This window comes from Cyrtonyx montezumae, unplaced genomic scaffold (assembly GCF_038088225.1).
Source record: "Cyrtonyx montezumae isolate F1298 unplaced genomic scaffold, pur_monq_1.0 scaffold_1, whole genome shotgun sequence".
Lineage (NCBI taxonomy): Eukaryota > Metazoa > Chordata > Aves > Galliformes > Odontophoridae > Cyrtonyx > Cyrtonyx montezumae.
This window is the reverse complement of record NW_027071825.1, coordinates 8,223,192-8,246,342: the sequence shown is the minus strand read 5'-3', so window position 1 is coordinate 8,246,342 and position 23,151 is coordinate 8,223,192. Positions and strand designations below refer to the sequence as shown.

Genomic DNA, 23,151 nt, shown 5'->3' with positions numbered 1-23,151 from the left:
TTTGAGGGCAAAAATTGCTTCTCTAACAATGTCATTTTACAGCTTCCACTTCACCAAGGTTTTCAATTTGGATGGGAGCTCCAAGTCAGATAATCATTTGAAACCACAGTGTCTCTGGTTCAAAGTGAAGCTGATCATTTTAGGTCACAACTTCAAAATAAGACTTTCAGTTTATTAAAGAGCTGAGTTTTGTGGGTTTTTTTCTTTTATTTTTTCCAGTAGATGAGTTTACTTACGCCCTGGTTCTTTTGTAAACTAGTATAGGAAAATACTGCTTTTTTTTTTCTTCCCAGGAAGATGCTATTAGTTCTCCGATTTTCATGAGTTGCAGACATCAGATATGGTCATCTCAGTGCCTAAGAGAACCATCATATCTGCCCCTTCCCTTTAATACTTACAAACATGCATCATGTTGATGAATTTAGATGGTCATTTAAAGGCAAATTGCTTGTCCTACTTTTTGGTTCTTATTGATTGTCATGTAATTAACTGATTCATTTTGTTAATGTAATCCAGAGTGTCTGCAACCCACTTAATCAGGAGAGCCTGATCAGAAGACTAGGGTTTAATTAGAGTACACTAATTGCCCCAATGAAATGCTGTTTCCTCTGTCCTGAGCCATTACTTATAAAAGCCAGATTTTTTTATTTCTGCTGAGATTTAATCAACGGGCGGAGAAATAACATTTTGTCTCTTGCCTGGGGAAGGACTCCTCCAAACCATGGCACAGCAGCTGGGGGGACATGTCCCTTCCCAGCTAAGCAGTCCATGGCAGAGCAACGTGATGCTCTGTTTGTCATGTAAAACTTAGTGTTTCCAACTGCATGACCACTCAGCTGGACTCAGAGCTCACAGGGGGACTGTACAAACTTCAAAATATATCTTTCAGAGGTGCAGCTTCACCGGGCATCGAGATTTATTTCCTCCAGGTAACAAATATGGTGCTGGGCATAGAGAGTATCTCTGCTGCTGGCCAGCCTTGCTCCCAGCCCTTGGAACAGAAATAATACAGAGACCAAACTCTTCTCCCAAGGGGTCCAGGGCTTGTTCTCTGCAGGGCTCAAACAGCAGGGAGGAAAGAAATTCCTCCTCTTTCTGAGAACAAAAATATCTGCAGAAAAGTCTTTCTTGGTCATGCCAGCTGATGGACAAGTATTTTTAAACATGGTGGAAGGCGCTTGGTAGATTAACTGCTTAGAAAGTGTGTGTATATATAGGATACATTCATATATACTTTCTGTCTTTCAGCTTTCATGTTCAGACTGACTGTGGTGAGATTTTTTTATAGGTCATAAAAGTGATCTGACGGAGGCTGCTGTTCTGGGAAGATGCCTGTATCCTCATTTACTTCAGTCCTGATCCTGCAACAGGACTGGCACAGGGCATTTATGCACGTGAGCATATAACTGTTCCCTAACACAGCCCCCAAAGCACTCTAGTGGCAATGCTGATGGGCTGGAGAGAGCCCAGTGTGATCAAGGACTGCTCCTGGTCCACACAGCTGAGATTTGCCCTTGGATTTTTTCTGCGGCTGAGTGCTCTGTAAATGTCTGAGCTTGGTGAGATTGCAACTGATTGTAAATTTCTTGCAAAAAAAAAAAAGGACATTTGGAAAGGCTAAACCAATTTGCAAAATCAAAAACTGAATTTGGGAAATCATTTCGGCCTCACCACCTCCTCTTGAGAACTGAGGGATGTGTTTTTGGAAGTGCTAACACAGTTTGAGTCTAGTATTTCTTAAATCCAGCCTTTGTGATGTTTGCAGATTGTGTTGTTGGCTTGCCTGTGCTTATAAAGGTGAGGCAGATAAGAGTAGCTAATTAGCTTGTATATAAAACATTGAATCAGCCTAAGGAATATCTAACCCTGAGACAGATTCATGCACATTTAAAATCCTTTTGCTGGAAAAAAATAAAAATAAAACCACTCTTCAGCCAGTACCATGAGCCTGAGAAAAAATAGTCTGCTTTGTGTCATGCTAGTGACAGAGCTGTGATCAGTGTTTGATGCAGCAACAGCACAGAAGGAGAAAGCCCAAGGGTTTGACCCAGATCCTTGCTCCTTCAGGATGCTATTGCTTTACCTGAAGGTAGGTATGCTGCCCCTCTGCATCCCCTTGTTCCACATCCTTCTGTGCCCCTGACTCCTTTTCCATGTCATGGCTCCCCTGCAATGACCTGGGGGTGGTCGGCATGATCTCCAGCACAGAAACAAGGAGTTTGGAGAAGGAAGTACCAGACTCATTAGTAGAGAATGCAGCATTCTTGGGGCTCAGATTTTGCTGGAGAAGCATCGTGGAGGTTTCTTAATCTCAGATCTCCCTATTTCTTCTGCCTTTGCTACTTTAAAAAATAGGATTTTGTGTTGTTTTTTTGTTTTGTTTTTGTTTTTGGTAAATAAATGAGATTAGCAGAGATTTATTTCTTCTCCTGCAGCAGTAATAGGGATTAGGTACTACTTGGGCCAAAAGGACAGCAGTCATAAGTGAATCAAAAGACACCATGAAATCTCATGCAGTTGCAAAGAGCTCTGAGACTGAAGCAAGCAACAGCTGTGTCCTCAGGCTGGGTGACACCAGGGTTGTAGCTTGTCTGTGCCCACCTGCACAATGGGTGCTTGCAGAAGCTGTAAGCCCAGTCCAATGCTCACTGCTGGGATGTGAACTGTGTTAGCTGAACAATTTGAGCCTAGCTGGGCTCATGATTCAATTTTCTTTTGGGTGGTACTTATGAAAATGTGCCAAAAGCAGCTGCAGCACTGAGTTCTTGCTGCTGAACCTCTGCCTACATCTGGCACGCAGCATGCAGCCTGCCTGCATGTGAGTGGCATCTGACTTCAGGGAAGGAAAAAGGATTTTATTTTTTTTTCTCCTTGAATTTAATATATTTTTTAAAGCACTTAGCATTTCCTCTCTCACAGTAAGTGGTTTTGGTGTAAGGGCATTTGAGCTGCCTCTGACAGTGATGAAAGGGGATTACAACTCCAGCTGACAGCAATTTGGTGTGGCCATACTCAGTTTCCCTCTTGTGGTTTCTGCAGGAATTAACTGGAAGGATATTTAACTAATTACTTTCCCAGCTGAGTATGTCCCAGCTAAACTGGTAGGGCTGAGGTCCTGCTCCTGCAGCCCTGGTCCCTTCAGAGCTTTGCTAAGAAGATCCATGTGGAACTGCTGAAGCTGCTCAACGAGGCCTGAGGTTTGCATCCATCAAGAGATGTTTCGTCACATTACATCTCCCTCATGTTGTTTTCTGTCTGCTGCTGAGGTCACAAGCTCCACTGAAGGCTGGAAAGGGCCTGTCCTCATTGCCTGGTGCCTGCAAAGAGCTGGATGTGAGGCCCTGGCCCTGACTCCTGCAGATGAAAAGGAAGAAGCCTCCAAATGAACAGGGAAAAAAAAAAAAAAAAAAGGCGGGGAGAACAGGTGAAGAATAACAAAGATCCCACAGATTGGGAAATCACAGCATTCACCAAGGAATGGGATGGGAGGAGGATGGCAGGCTGATATTGCAGAGTTCTCAAGGAAGATGTTTGCTATCTCTCCTTGCTTGTACTGAAGGGACTTGGCACCCTGCAGAGATGGCAAGGGAAATCACAGGGTTATTCCCTGTGGTGATTATCTTGTGATCTCTCTGGGTTGTATAAATGGGAACTGATTACAGCCAGAGGAGGAGTAAATTGTGTAATTAGACAGGGAGAGGGGAGGATGATTTAACCTTTGCTTGAAGGTGATAGTTGGGAGAGAAGGGTGGAGACAAGAGTGCAGAGTGGTGGGGTCTGCTGTGCTGGGGATTGCTATTATGACCTTGTCACTGGCAAGTCCCTTCAGCTTTTCCCTCAGGAAAACAAAACAAAAAAGCACTGGAAAACAGACAAACAAAACCTTTCTGCTGGTTCTTAGTCTTTACATCTGGGAACATTTCACAGTGTGTGCTTGTGCCCAGCACAAGAGGATACCCTTGCAGCTGCCCATCATGCTCCAAGCTCATGGCATGGCTGCTTCCTGATGTTAGCAATGTCCCAGATTCCCCCCTCTGTGAATGGTTAGCAGAGAAAAGCAAAACCAAGGCACAGGACTGTGTTCCTCAGTGCTATGTTGGGTATAAGAGAACTGAGATATTGCAGCAGTGATGTCTACACAGAGCAAGGAGAAGTGCTCTGCCTCCCCTTGTTATCAATTCAGCCTGCCTAGCCCAGAAGATGTGTCAGCTCCCATAGCAGGCAAAAAGCACAGAGGAGCACTGCTCTCTAAGCCAGAGCGAGGCAGGCAATTAAAGTATTACTCATGCCAGGAAAAATAGCCAATTACCTTCCTGTGAAGCCATGCTCTGCCCAGTGAGCTGGTAACTGCAACATCTGACATTTGTCATTCAGAGCACTTTAGGAATAAAATACTGCCAAATGGATTTGGGTTGCGGAGAAAAAGACGGGAGGAAAAAAAGTTGAGGGATGGGATGTTTGGCTCCCCTTACACGTCTATGTCCTGGAGCTGTGAGAATGCAGCTTTCCCTCATGTCCACTATGCTGTAAAGGGGCATAAATGCGTCAACACAGAGGTTAATAAGCTGAATATGGTGTGCAGTGTAAGGTGGGGGGGTACAGTTAGAGGGGCTGCTTGCGTTTCTCATTAATTTGAGGCATGGGGGAGTTTCCTGCCCTACCCACCACTGCCCAAGGAACTGGATGCAAGACTGAATTTCGTTTTTCACGATTCCATTAAAAATACACGCGTGTATTTAAGAAATATTTCAGGAAGTTTGGGGCTTCCTGCGTGTGGCCAACGGGAGAATGCAGCAGGCTATAGCCACAGGCTGCGGTTCCGCAGTTTGTAAACACTTGTTCCCATAAACCTCAGCGAGCGACAGGCACGACTCGTGTCGCCTTCGGGGCCAGCCTGACGCGCCGCGGCACCTAGAGCGAATCGATGCGGTTCGATGCACTCGGCGCTCGCTTGGCCACGCCTGGTGCTGTGCCTGAGGGGCGGGGCGTGGGGGCCGGGACGGAGAATCCCGCGCTTTTCGCGCTTCGGGAGCGGCGGTCGCGGCGCTTCTGTCACCTTTCCGCCCTCATCGTGCGGTGATGGTGAGTGCGGGGCGGGCGGTGGGGCGGCTGAGCCCTCCGCTCTGCGTTGCCCCTAACGCGGCGTGCTGTGCCCCTCTATTGCAGCGCAGGAGCCTGGCTCCCAGCCAGCTGGCCAAGAGGAAGGCGGGCGGAGAGGAGGAGGAGGAGGAGGAAGACGGCGAATGGCGGCCGCCGGCGGTGGGTGAAGGGCTGCGGGGGGTGGGGAAGGGGTCACAGTGTCACGGTGGTCTGGCCGGGTGCTCACGAACTTTGTCTTGATTTTGTTTTACAGACTCAAAAGAGGCAGAGGGCTGACAGCGAGGCGGAGAGCGGGCACTGCTATGGCTCGCCGTTCCGGATGCCCTTGGCCCAGCTGACCAACAGGCCTCGCTGTGTGAACAGCAGCCAGCACGTGAGTGGGCATCGCTGCTGGCACGTGGGGGGGGTTGAGCTGCACGTGGAGCTCGTAGGGAGAGTCCATACCCTTCCACGGGTCCATTTATCCCAGGTCTTATTGGAAGGGTCACACGGAGTGTGTAGGAAGGACCTTTACTTGCTCCAGCTGCAAAGGAAGAGTGGTGGGAGTGCTGTGTTGACTGCTGTGGGAAGCTCTCCACACACATACCTCAGCTGCTGTCTGTGTCTCTTGGAGCACCCATAGAAATCCAAAGAAGGTGGAAATGAAGTTGTGCAAAGGCTTGCTGGGATGTGCTGAACCTTTAGGGCTGACTTAGCTGTTTTACTGCCTGAATGAGTTACTTGGGTTTAGGGAGGAAGTCACTGCATTTAAAGAAGTCTGTGGATTTGAGAAGGTGGAGTTATGAAAATCAATTTAATACATTAGAAAACATAAGGAAAAACAGTTTTAAAAAGTGGAGTAGGGGCCAGATATACTGTTGTATTAGTTTCTTCCCCTTACGTACAGAAAATAGTTGGGGTTGGCTGGAGCTTGAGCAGCTTGAATAGAGGAACTTTCAGCACTAGGCAAAAATGTGTTCTTAAAATGCATTTTAGGCTTGTTGGCTTGAGCAGTCTCTCCTTCAAACTTCTGAAACACGTGCTTTCTTTTCGAATTCTTAGGAGGCTTTTATCCGCAGCATTTTGTCCAAGCCCTTCAAAGTTCCCATTCCAAATTATAAAGGTAAGATGGTGAGGTTTAAGAATTGTCTGTGTTGTCTGACTCCAGGAAATCATGATGCTTTGGCCTGTTAAATGTACTTGTGGGGATTATTATTTTCTGGAATGATGCATATGTTCCAGAAATCCTGTCTTAATTCTGATAGAAAAATGCTAGCATATTAGTGAGATCTTTATGTTTCTTTTTAGTATTTAGGTTGGATAATCCTATGTTTCAGAACTGGGTTTTGCATTCTTGCAGCTGTGTATTTGATGCAGTGCCAGAAGGTTATATGCCACATCACAAATACAGAAGCGAGATGGATTCTAAGCTATGGAAGCGTGTCATCTAAAAAATACCCTAATTATGCTAACAGACTGAAGGCCAGGGTGGAAAAGACAGTATGTGCCAGTTCTCTTTCTACTTTGCTTGGTGCGTAGAGTCTCGAGGTGATCTTTAAAACAAGAGTAGTTTTGAACTTCAGAGCCTCAGCTAGTTTTGAATCAGGCAGCACATGATCTCAGAAACATATGGGACTTTTCTCGTCTCCTTCTTCCCCTTTCCCCTCCATCTGAAAAACTGAAAGATAGGCCATTTTTCACTCGCACATTATTTATGAAGTGTGTCTATAGACTCATTCAGCAGGTGCTGAATATGAAACAGCTAGTGTCAGAAGAGTTTGTTTGGCATAATGGAAAAATAAATTTATCAGGAGACTGAATCAGAAGTGTAACTGCAGGAGCTGCTTTCTTTGGCTGTGACTTTTCTGTCTTAATTGGGAGATGAGACTGTTTCCTTTACTTTTATCATGTGGAGGCATTGTCTCAAGTTGTGGTATGCTTTTGTTTTGCAAGGAACTTGCTAGTGGCAAGGGATTAACTCCACTTGGTTCTCTCACAAGCATAATCACTCCTGGGAGTGTATTTGCCTCCCAGGACTCAGATGTGTCTTTGAGATGAGTTCTGACAGAAGTGATTTCTATACATCTTCTTTTTATGTTCATTTCCATTCCAAAACTGTGTCATCAAAATATAGCACCAAGAAGAGGGGCTCATCCTTGTTTTCTACTTTTCAGAGAAACTGGCACCTATGCCAAACATCTGCTATTAGTCAGCAGGGAGAGAATAATTTTCCAGACTAGGTAAAGGCCGTATGATTCTGACTGTGGAACCACAGGACTTCATTAGTTTTACAGGCCTCTTCCTGATACTGTATGAGAGAGAGAATTCTTACAAAGTCTGGGCTAGATGACCCAAGAGGTTTTGACCCAGTATGTATGACGTACATGCAGATGTACTTACTGAGCTGTCAATGCGTATATCCTTGAATCTTGCTTGTCTTTCAAAAAAGATAAAACAACCACTGTGAGTAAAACAAGTACTGGGAGCAGCTGGGTGCCTGAGGATAGCTGAGGGAAACATGTCTTGGAACTAGTATGGTATAAAATCGTAGAATTCTTAGAGTTGGAAGGGACTGTTAACAGTCATCTAGTCCAACTCCCCTGCAATGAACAGAGACCTCCACAGCTGGATCAAGTTGCCCAGAGCTTGGTTCATCACTCTGCAAGTTAGGTTATATAACTGTACGCCAGCATTTCTGGCATTTACTGCACCTAGTTCCCACTTTGCTGCATCCATCATGGAGAACAGTGCCATTGTTCCATCTTTGCCTCTGGTCCTTTTTTGCTGCAGTAGAGCTATCCACTGTGTGCTGGCAATACAGTCTGCAGTGGTTGTCTTCTCTAATTCAGCACTGTATGCAGTTAACTCAGTATTTCTAAATTTAATCAGATGCTTCTGCAAGTCTCTGCTTTCTTCCAGGAGGATGTTGTTCTTTGAGTTGTGCTTTTGTTTGCTTTCAGGGCCTACAGGCTTGCGGGCGCTGGGTATTAAACGGGCAGGGGTGAGGAGTCCTCTCCACGATCCTTTTGAGGAAGGAGCTCTGGTTCTGTATGAACCCCCACTGCTGAGTGCCCACGAGCAGCTGAAAATAGACAAGTGAGTCATTACCTGGTGCAAATGCTTCAGCTCTGTCCTCCTTGTATGTGTAGGTTTGTGTGCTTTCTTCCCACATGTGTCTGAGTTGGGCACTGAACATTGAGGGAAGCTTGGTTCCAAGTATTCTGCCACTGAGTTGTTTCAGGTATGGTAATGATCAAAGGAAAGCATTGCCCATGGTAGATTGTTTGCTTTCTTCCACAGACTGTTTGATCTTCCACTCATCAGAAATTTAAACTTGATGCACAGAATAAGGATGCATACACAGATAAGCTGTTTAGGAAACCTTATGGATCAGTTTTAATTCAGGATATATCAGCATTTAAGGACAATCAGAAGGAGATGACTGACAGTCAAATGCTAACCTGCCTAATGGTTTTTATTGTTAAGTAGTTTCTTCTGTGCTGTTTTTTTTAACTTGAAAGGACTATTAGCTGGATCTTAGATGGAAAAGGTGTTCCTTGATTTGGTTTCTCCATTAATGCGATTACAGTAATGTTATTGAGACTAAGAAAATATTGGCTTTTTAAATACCTCTCTGAATGATGCTCTGCTCTTGTTTTAACCACAGCTCAGCTACTGGTTTCATTGACATTTTAGTCTGTAAATCAGGCCTGTGTAACTCCATGCTCAGAATTGAATTAGTCCTTTTTTTGCTTTCATTGGTGGTTGATTCTCTTACTCCACTGAGGAGTCTTCAGAATAGCAGTGAGGTTAAAACAAAAACCAAAAACCTTTAACTGAGCATATGCTGGGCTGAGTGCATTGATCATGTTTTTTCTTGACTATCTCCTGCAGGGATAAAGTGCCTGTGCATGTTGTGGTGGATCCTGTCCTCAGTCGTGTTTTACGGCCTCATCAGAGAGAAGTAAGTTTTCTGCTGTAACATGAGGTTGGAGAACTTGGTGCATTCCAAAAAGGTGCAGTCCTCTGCTGCAATTGTAACCCAACAACTGTGAGGTCTGTGTGGACCTCACAGTCTGACAGTCTGAGACAGTCTTAACAGACTAGTGTGTTGCAAATGTGAAGTGAAACGTGTTCTTACCATGATCTTAGAGGCCTGAATACTGCAAATATTCTCTGTCCTGTGCAAAGCAAGAGAGTGTGCTGGGAATTTTACAACAGCCATGTTTGCCTTTAAAAATGTGGGATTTTATTGCTTTCTAGTGGGTAAGAACTTTTTTCCTCTTTTCTTGTCTGTTATCTATCAGTCAGAGCACTGCCAGCCTATACACAGTACTGCCTAATGCAGGTTTGTCTCTGCAGGCTTATAGGTTAGATCAACTCATGGTGGAAATCTGGGAATTTGTGGGCATTTGTGCACTGGTTGCATAGGTCTTGGAAAGCTTTTATGTCACCAGGGATCCCCTAGGAAATTACTAGGTTCTGGAGAGAAATGGGGTTTTACAGAATAAGGGTTAAAAGTCCAAACTTTACTTAAAATCTGGAGATGTAGCTCTTCTGACTAGAACTCTTTGTGAAAGGTGGTAGGATGTAGTTGAAATAACTTTTGTAGAAGCCTAGTTTTGCGTTGGGCAGGGCAGATTGTCCAGCACTGTTTTGTTGATCACCAGAATTAGTTGAACCTGCAGTGTCTGCCTTGGTACACAGCAAAGTTCTCTCTGGTACCATAGTTCCCAACAAGGTGTGAGGTGGTATCCTACTTCAATGTGCTTTATTCAGAGACTACCCTTTGTAGTTGTAAACTGACTTATGTAGACATGGAATTTCTTAGTGGAGTGTGCTTAAAAACATTTTCTGTCATAAAATTGTGGAACATTACAATACAGGAGCAGTGGGATCTAATCTGCAGATGTCTAGTGTAGGTACGTGTAGAGTTTTAAGTTTATTGCAGATGCAGTATATTATCATTTAAGCCTAGAGGCAGCAGAGGTAAAAGCTGTTGTTGCTGATCTTTGAGCTAAGCAGGTCAAGCTGAATGTGTTGCTGTGTGAGAGATCTTCAGGTGGCACTTGAGCAGCCTTACACTGTTCACCTGGTTTGTGCTTTTATCTCAGAGTTGATACTTAACCTGTGAGCCAATTGTAAAGCTGGCCCCTGGCTGCATAGCTGGAGGGACTATGTTTTATGTAAGATATTGCCTGCTGGCACTTCTGTCGAGTGATGATAGTTATGCTGGTGTCCTATGCACATTTTTTTTTTGACAACTAGATATCTCTGAAATAGCAGTCTCTGTTCTAGTCTGAGTGATCAGTCTTTGCTTGCTGAGATTCCCGTGCTGTGGTTTGTTTTTTTTTTGGTTGTTATTCCCAGGCTGTTGTACAGTGTTGTTCTTTGTTGTGTCACTGGGAGGTTACTGAACTAGATCCGCAGCCAAATTCTTTGTTTTTTAATTAGTAATATATTTATTTAATAATTGTTCAGCTGGCTTAAATGAATGTCATAAACTTGCTCTTAAGAGCCCAAGAAAGAAAGGAATGACTTGGAAGTGGTCTTTCTTCTAATCTTGTACAGTAGAATGTAAAGGGTGTGTTCATTTTGTATCTGTCACTCCTAGTTTGATTCACACTATGGGGATCTTGTCCATTGCCAAGACAGTGCCCCAGGTTTTCTTTGACTCTTATCATCACATGATAGAACACCTTGCAGTCTTTTTTTTCTACTTTTATATGTCTTGGTGATGTTGTCAGAGCCTAGCAACCAGCCTGAGTGCTTCCAGCATGTGATGAGCAATAACCTCAGCCCTGTTTCTTCTGAAGCTAAATCTGGTTTGGTCTTTGAGTCCCCAGGTGAGTCACAGTGGTTCTGTGCTTTTAGGTGGAAACAATGAGAGCTGCTGAGGATGTTCTGGGAGTTAATCAAGGAATAGAAACAAGTCTGGTCATTCCATTGGGTGTTTTCAAGATGGTTACCATGTTTGCACTGATTGATGCCGGTTAGCTAATGGTCTGGGTCTAACTAGTGTTGTTAGGGTAGAAATTCCTGGGAATTTTAGGTCAGGAAACTAGTTACAACAGTATAGTTAATACATGGTATGGTTTTGTATGTGGTTTGAAGTATATGTCATCACCAGCAATGTTTTTCCAGACCAGATGTTGCCATGTTTTAGCTGCATCTCGGGTGATTTCCCTCTGTCTCATTAGAATGCTGTGTGTCTCTTGGGATGTGCTATACAAATTTGCTGTTTGTTGTAATATCAGTCCTGTGCACCGCGGTAATACAACTCTAATGAAGTTGTCATTCTGTGAATGTCCCCATCCTGCTGTAAGAGAACAATTTCTTGGCAGGGAGTGAAATTTCTCTGGGATTGCGTGACGAGCCGACGTATTCCTGGGAGTCATGGCTGTATCATGGCAGATGAGATGGGGCTGGGCAAAACCCTGCAGTGCATCACTCTGATGTGGACACTCCTGCGGCAGAGTCCAGACTGTAAGCCTGAAATTGAGAAAGCCATGGTGGTGTCTCCCTCCAGCCTGGTGAGAAACTGGTACAACGAAGTAGAGAAGTGGCTGGGGGGAAGGATTCAGCCACTGGCCATTGATGGAGGCTCCAAAGAAGAGATTGACCGGAAACTAGGTACGGAAATGTTTGCAAATGGTGTCGTTGACTGGTTTAGATCAAAACCTTGCATTGAAAGAAGCCTACAGCAGCTGTCTTGAATATTTCCAAGCAATTGTTAGAGCTCTGGAGACTGACAAGGCTGAAGTTATCTTTTCTAGTATGTTTAGATCAGATCATTGCGTATTTTGTAACAGTTGTTTTTTTGGAATAATTCAAGTCCAATTGTGCTCTTAGGGCAGCTCCTGTGTGTCATCTTTCTTCCAGACAAGAGCTAGAGTAGGAGTGGGCAGGGATGAGAAGGGGGATGGAAATGGGAACAGCTGTGGGGAAAGGAATATGGATAAACACGGGATTTCTCTATGAAGAAATCAACTCGTTGGCAGCAACTGACATCCCTGAAAGAAAGAAATGGAAAGGTTTTCCTATAGAGTTTTAGAAGTGTAGAGTTTAGACCCTTTTCTGTTACTGTTTTCATCATCCTTTTCTGCCTTTCCATCCACAGTTGGCTTTATGAACCAGCGTGGCCTGCGAGTGCCTTCACCCATCCTGATCATCTCCTATGAGACCTTCCGGCTTCATGCTGAGGCACTACAGAAGGGCAGTGTTGGGCTGGTCATATGTGATGAGGTATGGTTAAATCTCTAAGGAGAATATATTCCTGTTGTTTTCTTGAAATTTGGGCAAAAATGGACCAACTTTCTTAAAAGGCAGAGAGTGAAGTTGGAGGTGTCAAACAAGGTTTGTCTGCAGAGAGCACCCATGCCAGTTTGGGAGGCTATGAGAATCCAGCTTATCCTTACTGGGTGAGCCTGAATGAGAAAGTCTTCTCAGAAGTTGAAATAGGAATAAATAAATAAATAAATAAATGAAGTGGTGGCAAGTATGGTCACATCTTAGGTCCTGGAAGGTTGGGACACCTACACCTACCTCACTGTGAAATATGCAGTAGAAGGAAGATCACCACGTATCTGTGACTCTGAAAAAGCCCTTACTCAGTTAGATCCTTGCTGATTTTCTCATTTGTTGTCCAGCAGTCTCAAGACATCCCTTAGCACAGAGTGGGTGAAAGTGGCCTGCTCATCGGAGTCACAAACTCAGGAGACTTGTTTCTGTGCTTGTAGGGGAGTGTGAAGGGTTCACCCATAGCAGGACCCTCTTCCCGCAGTGTAGCATACTGCTTGGAGTGTAAGTAGGAGATGTGGATGAGGAAGCCCTTTCTGCTGCCTGTTCAAGGACAGACCTGGCTTGACTCCCTGCTCACTGACCACTGGGATCCAGCTTTGACACACAGTTAAGCTTTTGTATGTCTGAAATAGGGCAAAAAAGAAAAACTCAGTCATTCTATATTTATGATTATAGGTAGTGAGAACCAGAGATTCTTGAGAAGAAAAGCAAATAACCTCTGCCTCATTGAAATAATAGAGCTGGGGGCCTCATCCAACTGTGTGTCCATAGTAGCTCTTTAGAAGAGATTAATTAGAAAGTGGTGCCACCCAGTGGTTTGGTTCTTTATGTGCTGGTGTAGCACTGAGAGGGACTTGTGTGATCATCCTCAGGATTGTGATGACTCCCATTCATGGTTTATGCTCTAAGTCTGTGTCTGTCTACACCTCTCAGTGCCCCTGGAACAGGACCAGCACCTGGGGATGTTGAGAGTGCAGGTCCTTGTCTATGCATCTTCCCTGTGTTTCAGCTCTAAGGTGGTCTGGCACTTGTAATGAGCATCTCTCCGCTTACTCTTAGGCTGCAGGATAAAGTGTATGAGCTACTTTTTCCCAGATAGTGTTTTGCAGCACTTCAGGTGGTTTTATTTATCATCCTTTAGGAATCAGAGGAGTCAGTGGTCCCGAGTATTTATATATGGAACATCAATATAACAGTTTGTCTTTGAAAAAGAAAGCAGACGTTGAATGTTCTTCTCTTACTTTTGTTTCATTTTTGTTTGTGGGGTTGGTATTTTGATTGTTGTTTGTTTGTTTTTAATTTACTCGTGTTTGGAGTGTGAATGTATTTTCTTTATTAAACATTTTTTCTTTTTCCTGACAGTCATTTTTTTTTTTTTAATTCCATCTCCCACTTCTTCCTTGCCATGAGTGGCCATGGAGCATGGGCTGTGAAACACTGATGCAGAGCAATATATTTTCTTCATCTCCTTCTCTGATAAGGAAATTGGGCCCATACTTGGGTTACTACCTGTTGATGCAGAACCTATTTTTATAAGAGATCAAAGGCCTGACTGTTTTGGTTATATGTGATATGTATGGTTTAGTCATCTTAATCTTGTATGATGCAAGGTCAAGAGTTTGGTGCCTGGTGTTGCTAGCTGAAAATGTCCTTGTCATTGATTGGGAAACAATTCTTATAATTAGAGCTTGTGATGGTTGGTTTTTCATGACAGATTCTTTTCCTTGGGTGTGACTCAGATGTTCCTACCCTGGGAAGATTGTAATGGAAATGGTATTTCTCCTTGCATAATTATTTCAGGTTTCCCACTGGTTTCTTGCTATTAAAGGAAGTCACAATACCTGAATACAGGAAAAACATTCTACTACAAGGAAATGGAAAACTGTGAGGTTCTTTGTGATGTGTGTTGATGATGGTCTCCAAGGTGCTTCCTATCAAGGCCGCTGAATTTTTCAGCTGTGTTCTTTTTTTCTTTTTCAAAGGGGCATAGACTGAAGAACTCTGAAAACCAAACATACCAGGCCCTCAACAGCTTAAATACACCTCGAAGAGTCCTTATCTCAGGCACACCCATACAGAACGACTTGCTTGAATATTTCAGCCTGGTGCACTTCGTCAATTCTGGCATCCTAGGTAAGAAAAATGGATGTGTGAGGCATGAGGAAGAGTGAAATTAATAGCAAAGCTTCCTCTGGTAACCAGTGCCAGTAAAAGGAGCAATCAAAGCGTTAAAGGAAGGGAAGACTGTGTACAGATTGGAGATTTGGTCTCCTTTAGAGAGTCCAGAAAGTCTAGGTGATGGTCTCCTGTTCTAGAGGCTGTACATAATCAGAGCTCTGTTTCAATTTAGAGTATGCATGTCAAACATGTTTTGTGAGTATTAATTATTAAGATAAGGTGAACATGTGGTCCTGAGTGCAGTGTGGCTTATCTCCTTACGTAGTCAACCTTACTGGTCAACTGGAACGTCTGGGACTAGGAGTGTCTCTGATAATGTGCACTTTGAGATACTGCAGGTGTTGCTGAGCAGGAAGAGCTAGCTCAAAATAGTACTGCCCAAAACACCTGTAGCCTATAGTAAATTCAGAAAACCAGGAATGATGCCTTTGTGGGAGAGGCCCTGGCGAAAGGGGTTTTGTGTGATGTACTTCTTGCATTCTGTGCAGAGGTGGCCTGGAAGATGTGCTTTTTCCTTTTCTCTCTGTTGTGTTCATTTGGATTAGGAGTTTGAAGCGACAGGTGCAAGGTGGTGAGGGTGTACCTTAAGACAGTGCAAACACAGCTCAAATCTTTGGCAGTCTGCCATCCTGCTTTCAAATATATTGAGAGAAATTTGAGGATGATGTCTAGAACTTGGGAGTTAAGATGTATTTTGTGTTTGTATGAGGTGGCAGTTTGGTTTTTATTTTTGTTTGATAAGGGAGGGCTATGAATGTGGGGTTGAAAAGATCCTGAAAGCGGGACACTGATTAGTGTGAGTTTTCAGGGGGGTTGGAGCTAGATAATCTTTAAGATCCCTTCCAACCCAAGCCTTTCTGTGATTCAGGATCAAACACCTTCTACAGTTGCTGGTAGCTGACTAGAATATTCAGTCTCTGGCTCTTATGCTCTGCTTTCTAAGCTGTTTCTTTTTGTAAAGCAGAGTAGTTTTTGCATTCTCTCCTACATCCTTGGGTTAGGATCAAGTCTACTGCTTTCCAGTGTGAAGCAGCTTGTCTTTGTCAAGAGAAAATTTTTCTGTCAAGGAATGAAAATAAACTGATCTGTAAATCATTTATTTGCTGCAACTTGTCACCCACCTGTGTGTCAGACTGTTGGGAATCCTGTCAAAAAGGCTTCTTATTAATTCTAGTGCATGTGCAACCCATCGTTAAACAGCTAGTCATCAGATTCTCAGCCTTAAAAGCAACATTTGGGCTGTGTTTCTCAAGGAAAGGATGGGATGCAGCGATACGCGTTCTGCATCTACTTGTTCCTTGCATTCAGCTTTTTTTTTTTCCATTTTAATTTGATGTGACTTTTCTTCTCTTGACCTGTTCTTTGGGCAAGGTTAGCCTCCCTGTACTTGCAGTTCTTTCTCTCTGAGATTAGATTAATACTATAAATACTTCTATCAGAGCTGTATGCATGCAGTGGTCACTTTTCTCTCTCTCTCAGCTTGTGACCAGTAATAAGCAACTGTTTACAGGCTGTTTTGGAACAGACACATCATTTCTGTGCTGTGTTGACAAAGACACAAACTCTGTGAGTAAAATCTGTAGCTGGAATGAAAGGAAAAACAGAACATGCCTGATGGGACTCAGGTTTAACTAAAATTTGTGTGACTTTGGCAGTACAGTGTTTTTAGAATTGAAAATAATCTCCTGTTGTGCAGTTTTGCCTGCCTTGTTTACGTTTTTCCTGGCTAGAAAGCAAACCAAATCCTACTGATGGGGCAGGAATTTGTATTATCTGCTGGGCCTCTTGTTTCTGGTGTGATAGCTGGGGCTGTGGGGATACTGATCAAAGTTATTTGGTAGTAGTTGTCACTTTGTCATTTATTTTTGTACAGGGACTGCACAGGAATTTAAAAGACATTTTGAAATGCCTATCTTGAAAGGCAGAGATGCAGATGCGAGTGAAGCTGAACGACAGAAAGGAGAAGAGAGGCTTAAAGAGCTGATCAGCATTGTGAACAGGTGAACTTCATCCCTTTTCTCTTTGCAGAGCTTTTGCATAAAGCCTTGATGCATTAATGTCTTTCAGAATTCAAGTTGTAGCTGTAACTTGCCAGTTAAGTCTGTTCAGTGAGCAATTATACAAGTGTTTATTGCCTTAAGAAATCTATGTGTATGTGGCTTTAGTCTGAAAAGTAGCACTTTGAAATGACAGTTAGCTGCAGTCACTCCTAAACAAATATACTCAGGTATGAATGATTATTTGACTCTTATGTTTGTTTTCTTTTGTTATCTAATAATCAGGTAGCATTTTTTTTATCTGTGTTAATGTAACTGCAATATGTAGACTGGGTTGGTCTGCAGATCCATCCAGTTCAGGTGTGAGCAGCAGACAAAGGATGAGGAGTGTTGCTCGGTTCATTGATGATATCCAGGTCACAAAAGAGTCCAGCTCATACATTCACAGCTGCATTGGCTCTGCAGGGCCAATGGGATTAGAATACTAGCATCAGAGATGTGACCTGATCCCTAAGGAGCACCTCTGTGAAGTAAAATGACATCTTTCTTCTCTGATTTTTGATATTTGCTTAAGTATGCTTTGTTTTCTGTTGATGAATACAACCAGTATATCTACATCTGCTGACAATCACTGACCCTGAAGAACTGTTAATAGAAACTCCTTTGAATTCTTAGCATTGCAGGTGTCGTCTTTTCTTTTTCTCATTTTATTAAATCTGAGCTGTTGCAACCATCACAAATACAATCCAGCAGTTCACAGTCATGGTAAATTGAATTTCACATTGAGTATAGCCTGTCTGCAGAGATAGCCATGCCCTTGACTCAGATTGGCTTGCAAAACTCTTAAGACAAAGAATAGGTTTAGAGAAGAGGTTATTCTTTTTGAGGCATGTTATTTCTTTAGTTCATCAAAAAGGATGTAAAAGTGTGTTCAGGACTGCTTGCACCTGACTGTTGATGTCTGTGTCCTTTTCTTTACTGTGCTATAGTCTTAGTGGACAAATAGAGAAGATGAATCACACTGGCAATATCAAGAGAATCAGCAGAGACTAATACAGCTTTCAAATGAGACAGTGATCCAGAGATATGTGGAATCATAGGTGTGGGGCTGAAAGACTCTGAATAAGGCACCTAATCCATCCTGATATATTGAAGTAGAGAATGTTAGACCTAAAGCATCTGTTTGCTTAATCCTCACAGAGCAGTGGGGACCTCAGAAATGCTCGGGACACCTTTTTCAGGGCATCACTGTCTTTCTGCTTAGAAAACGCTCTTAATATGTAACCTAAATCTTCCTTACTGCAGTGTAAGCCTGTGTCTTTTTATCCTACTGCTTATGGGTTTGGAGACCAGATTATTCCTTTATTTAACAACCTTTGACAGATTTTGGGGCTGTCATATATCCCTGGTGTTTTCTGTGGATTTTGTAACCTCATGTTTTTGATGTTTCCTGGCAGAACTGGGTCTTTGCATCTATTTCTTATTTTGGCTGCTTTTTTTTCCCCCCAGTCCTTTTCATATTTTCTGCAGTATGGTAGAATTATTCTGCAGAGTACCTTTAGAGCCCTAAAGGATGTGCCCTGACCTCAAATCTTGGACCAGAATGAACCTATTTTGATAGAAGGTGGCTGATAAGTTACTTGGGAATCTGACAGCTTGTATTTTATGCTAAGTCCATTGTGTGTGGTGGCTAAATCCTTTCCCTGTTTGCTGTCCATGCCCCTGATCTGGTGCTGCTTAGCAGTTGAGAGTGCTGTTGGTAGTTTGAGGAAGGGCTGAATATCTCTGCTAAGGAACTGGACTTCGATAGCTGTGAGTTTTGACTTTACCCCTCCAAATCTCACAAACAGCAGTTGGGAGCCTCACAAAGATGGCAGACTATTCTGGTTTCTGTATCATGGGCTAATGTAGGTGTTTAGTGTGGATGGGGGGTGTCCAGCCTTTACCATGTGTTGATTATCACAGGCTTGTGGAGATCAGATGTCAAAACTTTGTGTTAAACATGAATAATATTGCTTAAACGGAGTTTTGATGGCATTTAAGCATTTGATTTTTATTTCCCTCCTTGCAGGTGTTTAATCCGAAGAACTTCAGACATTCTCTCCAAATACCTGCCAGTAAAGATAGAGCAAGTGGTCTGCTGCAGGTATTGTAAAGCATGTGCCCTTGCCTGAGAGAGGGGGGGAAACAAAAGGAAAGACTAAATAGCTGCAAAAAGCCTAGAGTTCTGTGCTTGTGGTGACCATTTCCCTCTAGGAATGAGTTTGTAACCATTGGCAGTATGTTCCTTTTCCTCCTGAAGCAGGGCTGGACAACTCGGAGCTGATGGTTTTGGAAAATGACTGGCATGCTTTGTGCAGCTGTGGGGCAGCAGAGCTGTGGGCTGTGCAGAGTATCTGTGAACTTCTCTTCCAGCTCTGGGCTGAAATAACAACATTGCACCATCAGTCATGGAGGGCAGTTTTAGGTTGTCTGGGCTGTAGCTAAAGAAGTTTTGTGCTCAAGCTAAAAATGAAGCCATGGTATGGAGAAGAGATGGTGTTGGTAGAGTGACTGCAGGGATCTTACTCTTTTTCAGACTGACGCCTTTGCAGACTGAGCTGTACAAGAACTTCCTGAAGCAAGCCAAGCCAGTGGAGGAGCTGAAGGAGGGCAAGATCAATGTGTCATCCCTCTCTTCCATCACTTCCTTGAAGAAGCTCTGCAATCGTGAGTTGCTCCACTCGTGTGTAAAGGGTTTGGTTTTTATGCTGTTGGTGGGTTTTTGGGTCTTCAATGTGCACTCCACAGACTTTGAGCTGTTTGTTCTCCAGACCCTGCTCTTATTTATGATAAATGTGTGGAAGAAGAAGAAGGCTTTATGGGAGCCCTGGATTTGTTCCCTGCTGGCTACAGCACCAAATCGGTGGAGCCCCAGCTTTCAGGTACTGTGGAGCTCAATAGTAGAGATGTTCTGCCTAATAGGCAATCACGAGAGTATATTTAGTATGCTGTTATTGTCCCTTCCAAAGTCTGGAATTTGGGAACTTCTTTTCTAGCTTGCTTTCTTCTTTCTTCTTACCTAGGAAAGATGCTGGTTTTGGACTACATCCTTGCTGTTACAAAAAGCACCAGTAACGACAAGGTAGTTTTAGTGTCTAACTACACTCAGACACTGGACCTATTTGAAAAGCTCTGCAGGAACAGGAGGTTTGTCTTTGGGCTTCATTTATCTAGTCCTGCAAGACTGTACTTGCAGCCTACACTGCAAAAGAAACTGGCTATTTTTAAAGTTTTTGTCAGCGGGAACTTTTGACCTGTAATGTACCTCAGATGTTCCTGAATTGGAACTAATGTGGCTTGTGCTCAGCTACTGGGGTCACTTGGCAGAAAAGTTCTGGCCGTATGCAAAAGCTTCTGAAGCTTTGTTGCGAGGCAGTTTGTGGAAAGTTTTTCTCTTATGAGTAGGATGCTTTAAAGGTCACAGCAGTCAGATTGCAGTAAATGTTGTATATTCTAGGTATTTATATGTCCGGCTGGATGGCACCATGTCCATTAAGAAGAGAGCGAAGGTTGTGGAGCGATTTAACAGCCCCTCAGTGAGTAGAACCTAGCAGATGTGGGCAGTTTTCCTGCCTCTTCTTGGAGTGTGAATAAAAGTGTTGGATGCCTCTGTTGTTTAATCCAAGCCTGCCTTTCTCTGCAGAGCCCTGAGTTTATCTTCATGTTAAGCAGCAAAGCAGGTGGCTGTGGTTTGAATTTGATTGGGGCTAATAGACTGGTTATGTTTGACCCAGACTGGAATCCTGCTAATGATGAGCAGGCCATGGCTCGTGTGTGGCGGGATGGCCAGAAGAAGACCTGCTACATCTATCGACTGCTTTCAGTGAGTCTTTATCCTCTCCTCCTCTATGGATTCTTGGTGCTAGCCCAGGTTTCAGCAGATGTAATTGGGACCAGAAGGGAGACAGCCCTTTTGTGTCAGCAACCAAGACTGAGTTGGAGCTTGGTTGCTTCCTACCTTTAGATATATTGCCATGGAAAATAATGAGCATTTAAGCTGGAAGGTCATTCCTTCAGGCCTTGATTTCTGATGATGATTGGCTTCTAAGGAATAGAAACGATTGAGGCTTCCCAGATAACATACTTTTTAAAAATCATTAATGCATCTGGCTTTCATGGGTTATTTCATGCTGAAGTTGCTGCTTACCACTCTGGCTGTGGTCTGTTGTGACTGGGCTTATATCTGCTTAATAAAAAGTGAATGCATTCCCAGAACTACAGAAGCTTTTGAAATGGGGATACTAGTTAATAGGTAGCTGCTGTGTAAGGATAACAATGAATATGACTAGTAGCTTTTCCAGTATAGTATTCTGCACTAGCACATACCAACTGTGCTTCATCTCTGACCTTCTCTTATGCAGACAGGGACCATAGAGGAGAAAATATTTCAACGCCAGACCCACAAGAAGGCACTCAGCAGCTGTGTGGTGGATGAAGAGCAGGATGTAGAAAGACACTTCTCACTCGGGGAGCTCAAGGAGCTGTTTTCATTGAATGAGACCACCACCAGTGACACTCATGACAAGTAAGTATATGGTATGGTAATGGATGGAGTCAGCAAAGAGCTCTGAGCTTGGTTTACTGATTCAGAGTTTCCTCAGGTAGGAGGAGGAAGCTCAAGAGAGAGGCTTCAAGTGTCTCTACTTCTGAAGCTGTTAATCATCTGAAGATTAGCACTTCCTTGCTTTCATCCTTTTTGTTGTGTTAGAAAAGCTTCCCTGGCTGAATAAGTGAGCAAGGCATCTTGTTGGCTGTTTGTGCTTACAGGCTGTGAAATACTGCAGCTGATGAACAGCTCTGAGCAAATCTTGCTTTCAAGTTGGTGAATTTTCTTGCCAGTACTGCACACACCAGTAGTGTGACTGGCTTCCAAATACCAAGATGCTGAGCTACTTCTATAGCCAGGGCTATTCCTTCTGCTAAGAACGGATGAGGCCAGCTCAGGTACTTCTCTGGGGACTCAAATCCTAGGCTCTGTTGTTTTTCCTTCTGTGCTCCCCAGCCCCCAAGACCTGTGGTATGGAAGACACGAGAAAGAGGACAGGGAGTGCAGGGTAATGCTTCACTGAGTAGTTTACTAAGACTTATTTCAAGCAAGAAGTGACAAAGATTAGTTTTAAGAAGACTTAAAGCTTAGTTCTGTATAGGTCTGTGTGGCAACAAGACTTGCTAGCAGGACTGCTCCTGTTCCTTCTCTCCTTGTACAGCTGCTCAGCAGGGCATCTGCTAGACAGTCTGAGCACTCAGTGGCAGTGGCAGGAGTCAGGATGGAGCAGTTTGGTGCATGGCACTCTCTTTTGTGCTCAGGAAGCCTGACATGGTGCTGAGGATGTGTATGTGTTAGCAGTGGGGGGTGATCACTCAAGATCTTCTCTAAGCATTCCTGACTTTCAAGAGCTCATCTTGAACTTCATTTGGGCCTTTTCCAACTTTGCTAGAAGTTGGGGGAAACACCATTAGAAACAAATTGTGGGTTTTCAAAATGTTTTTTTTCCCCTATCCATCAGGTGTGCCAGAGTGGTGGTGTGTTTAAATAAAGCATGATAGCAATTCATTCTGTCTGAAAATCCAGTTAGCAATGATGCAGGTGACAGGGAGTCAATGCAGATGCTATTGGGATGTGTTTTTAATACTTAAGCAGAGGTGAAACCTTGCACTGACTCTGTTCCAGGATCAAGTGTCGTCGCTGTGTGAATGGCCACCAAGTACAGCCACCTCCTGAAGGGTCTGACTGCACCTCTGATGTCTCCCAGTGGAACCACTGTGCTCATAAGCGGGGCCTGCAGGACTCTGTGCTGAAGGCTGCGTGGGATGTTGCTGTCACCTTCACTTTTCATCACCATTCCCATGAGGAGCAGCGAGGGATTCCCTAACAGGTTACTGTCCCCTGTGGGGGCAAGGGCAGGCTGCTGTGGCAGTCTTTAATCCCTTTCAAGGAAAGGGGCAGTAGATAGCAGAACATGCTGAATTTGTTGTGTGGCTGTGAAGTAGCAGAACAGCACGGTTCCTGAGAGGTGGGAAGGCCCTTAGTATTGGTCAGTTTCTGCTGTAACAGCATTGAGTTCATTGCTTTGCCTCTGCTGTGTCTTAGACCTTAGAAACAGTGTGTTGGGAATAACTAGATCTTATGTGGTTCATCAGAGATTCTGTGCTGGTTCCCATGCTGTGCTGAACAAAATTCTGCCTTCAGGTTTATGTTAAGCCTGCAGTTTTAGAGCACTTGATATGCAGTCACTTTTTTTTTATTAATAACTGTGACTTACAGCTTCATTTGAAAATGTGCAGGTTACATTTTTGTCACAAAATATGAACCTTGGTTCGTTATTCAGGAACGAGAATCTGTGCCCAAAATGTCCTCAGTTTTTATGCTGAACATCTCACCTTAAGAAACACGTAGACTGTGGGAAATTAGGCTCCATTATGGTCACTATTTTTAAAACTATGGGTGACAAAGTGAATTAGAACACATTAAAACCCAGTAATAAAATCACACTTTAGTATCTTATGGGTTTTAATTCCGTTTTTATTATAAAAATATTACAAAAAACAACTA

At 43.5% G+C, this 23,151-nt stretch overlaps 1 protein-coding gene across 1 annotated transcript; it reads left to right on the top strand.

Moving 5' to 3' along the window:
* Nucleotides 1–5,243: 5,243 nt before the first annotated feature.
* RAD54L (RAD54 like) lies at nt 5,244–22,868 on the top strand. Its single transcript, XM_065739416.1, has 17 exons — nt 5,244–5,259; nt 5,354–5,473; nt 6,142–6,202; nt 8,040–8,175; nt 8,974–9,043; nt 11,424–11,712; nt 12,200–12,324; nt 14,364–14,514; nt 16,433–16,559; nt 18,628–18,702; nt 19,135–19,265; nt 19,370–19,480; nt 19,622–19,745; nt 20,056–20,134; nt 20,242–20,421; nt 20,960–21,123; nt 22,270–22,868. Exons 2-17 carry the CDS (start codon nt 5,420–5,422, stop codon nt 22,469–22,471), a joined length of 2,079 nt encoding a protein of 692 aa, XP_065595488.1. The 5' UTR covers nt 5,244–5,259; nt 5,354–5,419; the 3' UTR covers nt 22,472–22,868.
* The last annotated feature ends 283 nt before the right edge of the window (nt 22,869–23,151 follow it).